This window comes from Plecotus auritus (assembly GCF_963455305.1).
Source record: "Plecotus auritus genome assembly, chromosome: X".
In the NCBI taxonomy this organism is placed as follows: domain Eukaryota; kingdom Metazoa; phylum Chordata; class Mammalia; order Chiroptera; family Vespertilionidae; genus Plecotus; species Plecotus auritus.
The window spans coordinates 42,644,713-42,649,550 of NC_137784.1; the positions used below are offsets into that span (position 1 = coordinate 42,644,713).

At 50.7% G+C, this 4,838-nt stretch overlaps 1 protein-coding gene across 1 annotated transcript; it reads left to right on the forward strand.

The window, feature by feature from the left end:
• Positions 1-205: 205 nt before the first annotated feature.
• Positions 206-1,705, forward strand: LOC308239918 (germ cell-less protein-like 1; the record flags this gene model as incomplete). The annotated part of the gene is made up of 1 exon (XM_080652777.1): positions 206-1,705. One exon carries the CDS (start codon positions 206-208, stop codon positions 1,703-1,705), a length of 1,500 nt encoding a protein of 499 aa, XP_080508903.1.
• Between the last annotated feature and the right edge of the window lie 3,133 nt (positions 1,706-4,838).

The window sequence follows — 4,838 nt, forward strand, 5'->3', positions numbered from 1 at the left end:
GAGCCACAGAGCAATCACCACAGTAGGAGAAGGTGCACAGAGTGGTCTTCCTAGTAGGGCATGCCCTTCTCTCGCGTTGTTTCCTAGCAGACGCGAGAGCAGACGTCAACTGTACCCAGAAGCCCTCTGGGCTGAGCGAGTGCCAGTGGAAGCTTCGCCTTGAAAGGGAGTGAGCGTCCTTTGTGCTTTGAGGTACATACAGGCCATGGGGGCACTAAGCAGTCGGATGCTACGGCTCAGGGCCGGCCATGCTCCAGAGCAGCCAGGTGCCGGTGGGGAGGAGGAGGAAGTGGCAGCCATGGCTGTAGTTGATGAGGTGGAGGAGAGTGAAGATGGCGGCTCCACCCCCAGTCAGGGTGGCGTCAAAAGGAAGGCAGACTCAGAAGGGCCTCACGAACAAGAGCCCCACCGGAAACACACCAAAGACAGTTCAGGTTCCGTTTACGAGGCACTCTTCTTAAGGGGTGAAGGCAGTGATGTGCAGATCCGCGCACTAGGGGAGGTGTGGAACTTGCACAGGGTCTACTTGTGCCAGTCAGGTTACTTCGCTAGCATGTTCAGTGGTGCTTGGAGGGAAGCAACCATGAATACCATAGAGTTGCAAATGCCTGACGAGAACATTGATCGGGAGGCACTGCATGAGGCTTTAGGCTCTCTGTACGAAGACTCCGTGCTCATTCAACCCAGCCGAGTCATCCCCATCCTGGCTACGGCCAGCATGCTGCAGCTCGACGAGCTGATTCAACAGTGTGGGGAGATCATGGAGGAAACGGTTAGTGTCCAGACCGTATGCAGCTACTATTACTCTGCTGGGAGCTACGGCCTCCCAAACATCAGGACCATGTGCTTTCAGTGGCTGCTGTACAACCTGATGACTCACCGTAGTGAGGAACTAATGAGAGAAATCAGCCTGGATATCATGGAAGAGCTCATTGTCTCTTCAGAGCTCTTAGTGATGGAAGTGGAGATGGATGTGTACACAATGCTGAAAAAGTGGATGTACTTGCAGCTGCAGCCGACATGGAGGGGCCCCCACAGAGCCTTATTGTCCGACGCCAATTTGTGGTTTGCTAGGTCCAAGAGGGAGTTGGATGGCACTCCTTTCTTGGAGACCCCGCAGGGCAGAGCCTTCGTGCCAGTGTTCCAGCATCTGCGGCTGGCCTACATAGTCTGTGACCTGCCATCAGCACGCATCATTGACCAGGATGCACTGATCCCTGCCACGTGGCTGACCCCAGTGTACAAAGAGCAATGGCTTGCCCTCCTCCAGGCTGAGCAAACCAGGGAGCTCGGGCCCATTGACGTCCACGTGTCCAACTTCCAAGGGAACACCATGCGGTGCGGGCACCAGGTCCACAGGGAAGAGCCATGCAGCTGGCGGTGGGCAGGCTTCAACTTTGGCTGGGACTTGGTAGTGTGCTACGCCAGCCGGCGCGTCACCTTCAGGCGCAGTGCACTGAACAATTCCCATGGCCTCGGGGTCAGCTTACTCTGGCAGAGAAAGATTGCATTCCGCCTGTGCCTGGTTTCCCTGGACAGGGCTGGAAGAACCGTTTTCAGGAAGGACACAGAATACCAGGTGCTTTCCCTGGGAAAAGATGAAGAGCTAGAGGTAGCGAACTTGGGGAACCAAGATGTGGTCTTCCCCATATATGTGGCCTGTAACTTCCTGTACCTCCCCAGAGAGGGGTCCTGCCAAGAGTAAGGACCCCCACCAAAGCTCAGAGTGCCGAGCAGCTCTTTTCTGGGCACAGGAGCAGCCAGCTTTCTCTAGATGCCAGATCTTTCCATGGGATCAACTGGCCTTGCCCATCTCTGGTGATCAAATTCTGTCAGAGGCTCTGTTGAACTGTAGCTTGTGATACTTGAGACTGTTTACCAACGCTTATGAAGAGGACACATTTTGAAGCCCTCAAGCACCTCAAGAACTCATTCCTGCTTTCATGTGGCAACCTGTTCTCCTGGTTTAACATACATAGGCACCACCCGCCGCCCCCCCCCCCCCCGCCCCCTGCTGCCCCACATCATTTCTGTGAAACAAAGACCAATTGACTTTAAAGAGAAACTCTACAACTCTTGGTTTAGCTCTTTTTCTTTTCTTTATTTGCATTTCCCTGATGATCGGTCATGTTGAGCAACTTTCCATATGCCTATTAAGTATTTTCTTTAGTTTGATTAAATAAAATTTAAAGGAATACTTTGACTTCTCTTTGACTTGGTGTTTTTAGAGCTGCCCTGCCCGACTCATTACCACCACCACCACTGGATCCATTGGGATTTTTATCCCTTTCCCATTTCCGGCCACTGGGTGTATTACTTGCTTTATACATTCGCTCCCTAAGTGAGCACACCCAGGCTACACTGATGATCTTCTTTCTGTTGGTTGTTCTTCAACCTAAGAGTATCTTTTTAATTTTTGAGGGGCCTCTATACTGTTAACCATGATGGCTGAGCCAGTTTACACTCCCACCAACAATGTCGGAGGGTTTGCTTTCCTCCACATATCTTCACCAACACTTGTTATCATTCTCCTTGTTGATAATGGTCATTTTTACACGTGTAAGGTGGTTTTGATTTGCATTTCCCTGGTGGTTGGTCAAGTTGAGAAACTTTTCATATGCCTATTAAATATTGGAATGTGTTTTTGGAAACACGTATTTTTATTTCCTCTGCCCATTTTTAAACCAGACCACTTCTTGATTTCATTGTTTTTATTGGGTTGTATAAGTTCTGTATAAATGTGGAATAGTAATCATTTTTCATACATGGTTTGCAAATATCGTAGCTTGTAATTTAATGTTGAGGAGTTTCTTCAACATGTTTTCTTCTAGGAGTTTTACATTATCAGGTCTTACATTATAATCTTTGATCCATTTCAAGCTAAATTTTGTGAGTGGTGTAAGACTGGGTTCCAGTTTCCTTTTCTACATGTGGTAATGCAGCATTCCAAGCACCATTTGTTGAAGACAATATCCTTTAACCATTATGATGTCCTTGACTGTCTTATCAAATATTAGTTGACTGTATCTCCACTGGTTTAATCCTCAGCTTTCTATTCTATTCCATTGGTCTGCATGTCTCCTTTTCTATGCCAACATCATACCTTTTGCATTACTATAGCTTTTGCAGTATAGCTTGGAATCAAGCACTGTGAGGCCTCCAGCTTTGTTTTTCTTTCTCACTATTACTATTCAGGGATTTTGTGATTTTATACAAATTTTAGGGTTATTTTTTTTTTCTATTTCTGTGAAAAATTCCATTGTAATTTTGATAGGGATTTTGTTAAATCTATAGGTGGCTTTGGGTAGCATGGGCATTTTAACAATATTATGTCTGCCAGTGCATGAAAATAAAATGTTCTTTTATTTGTTGGTGTCCTCCTAGATTTCTTTCACCAAAGAATTTTAAGTTTCTTTGTAAAAATCATTCACTTCCTTGGTTAATTTATTCCTAGACATTTTATTATTTTTGATGTTATGAATGGGCCTGTTTTTTATTTATTTTCCAGCTGTTTCATATTTAATGTATAAGGAAGAAACTGCTTTTTGCATATTGATTTTACATACTGAAATTTTGCTGAATTTGTTGATATGTCCAACAGTTTTTAGTTGAGCCTTTGGGTCTTTTCTTTATATAAGCTCATATCATATGACAATAATGACAATTTTACTTCTTTATTTCTGATTTGGGTGCCTTTTATCTCTTTGTCTTGCCTCATTGCTCTATACAGAATTTGAAGTACTATCCTATAAAATAAAGAGGGAATATGCAAATTGACCGTCACTTTGCCACAAAGATGGCAGCACCCACAGCAGACGCGGGGCGGGGGGGGGGGGGGCCGTTTCCATAACACAAGATGGTTGCACCCACAGTGGAAGCCGAGTTCCCATAACAAGCCTTAAAAAGCAATCAGCAGGGACCTGAGGCTGTGCCCCCCAGCCTCCTGGGGCTTGACAGGGGACCTCAGGCCATGCCCTCCGCCACGGCAGGGCTTGAAGGGGGACCTCAGGCTGTGCCCCCCACACTGGCACTTGGGCAGGGATCTTAGGCTGTGCCCTCCCCACCACCCCTGTGGGGCTTGACAGGGGACTTCAGGCCACGCCCCCCACCCAGTGGGGCTTGATGGAGGACCTCCTGGTGCATCCCCCTGCCACAGTGCTGGGCCAGGGGACCTCAGGCCACGCCCCCCGCCCAGTGGGGCTTGATTGGGGACCTGAGGCTGTGCCACCCTCCTTGACAGGGGACCTGAGGTTGCGCCCCGCTCCTGGCGTCAGGCCGGGGGACCTGAGGCTGCGCCCCTCACTCAGCGGGGCTTGACAGGGGACCTCAAGGCGCGCCTGCTTCCCCGAAGCCAGGCCAGGGGAGCTCAGGCCAAGCCCCTCACCCTGGCGCCAGGTTGGGGGACCTCAGGCCATGCCCCCCCACCTGGCAGGGCTTGACGGGGGCCCTCAGACCCTGCCCCCTGCCCAGCAGTGCTGGACGGGGAACCTCAGGCTATACACCCCACCTGGCGGGGCTTATTGGGGGACCTCAGGCAATGCACCCCACCCCAGCACCGGGCAAAGGGATCTGAGGCCGCACCCCCTGCCTGGTGCGGCTTGACAGGGGACCTCAGGCAGTGCCCCCTGCCTGGCAGGGCTTGATGGAGGCCCTCAAGGTGCACCCGACTGCCCCAGTGCTGGGCTGGGGGACCTCACGCTGCTCCCCTCACCCCAGGCGGGGGACCTCAGGCCGTGCCCCCCACCCAGCAGGGCTGGACTGGGACCTGAGGCTGTGACCCCCTACGGGCGCCAGGCCCGGGGAACTGGGGATGTGCCCTCTGCCCGGCGGGGCTTGAC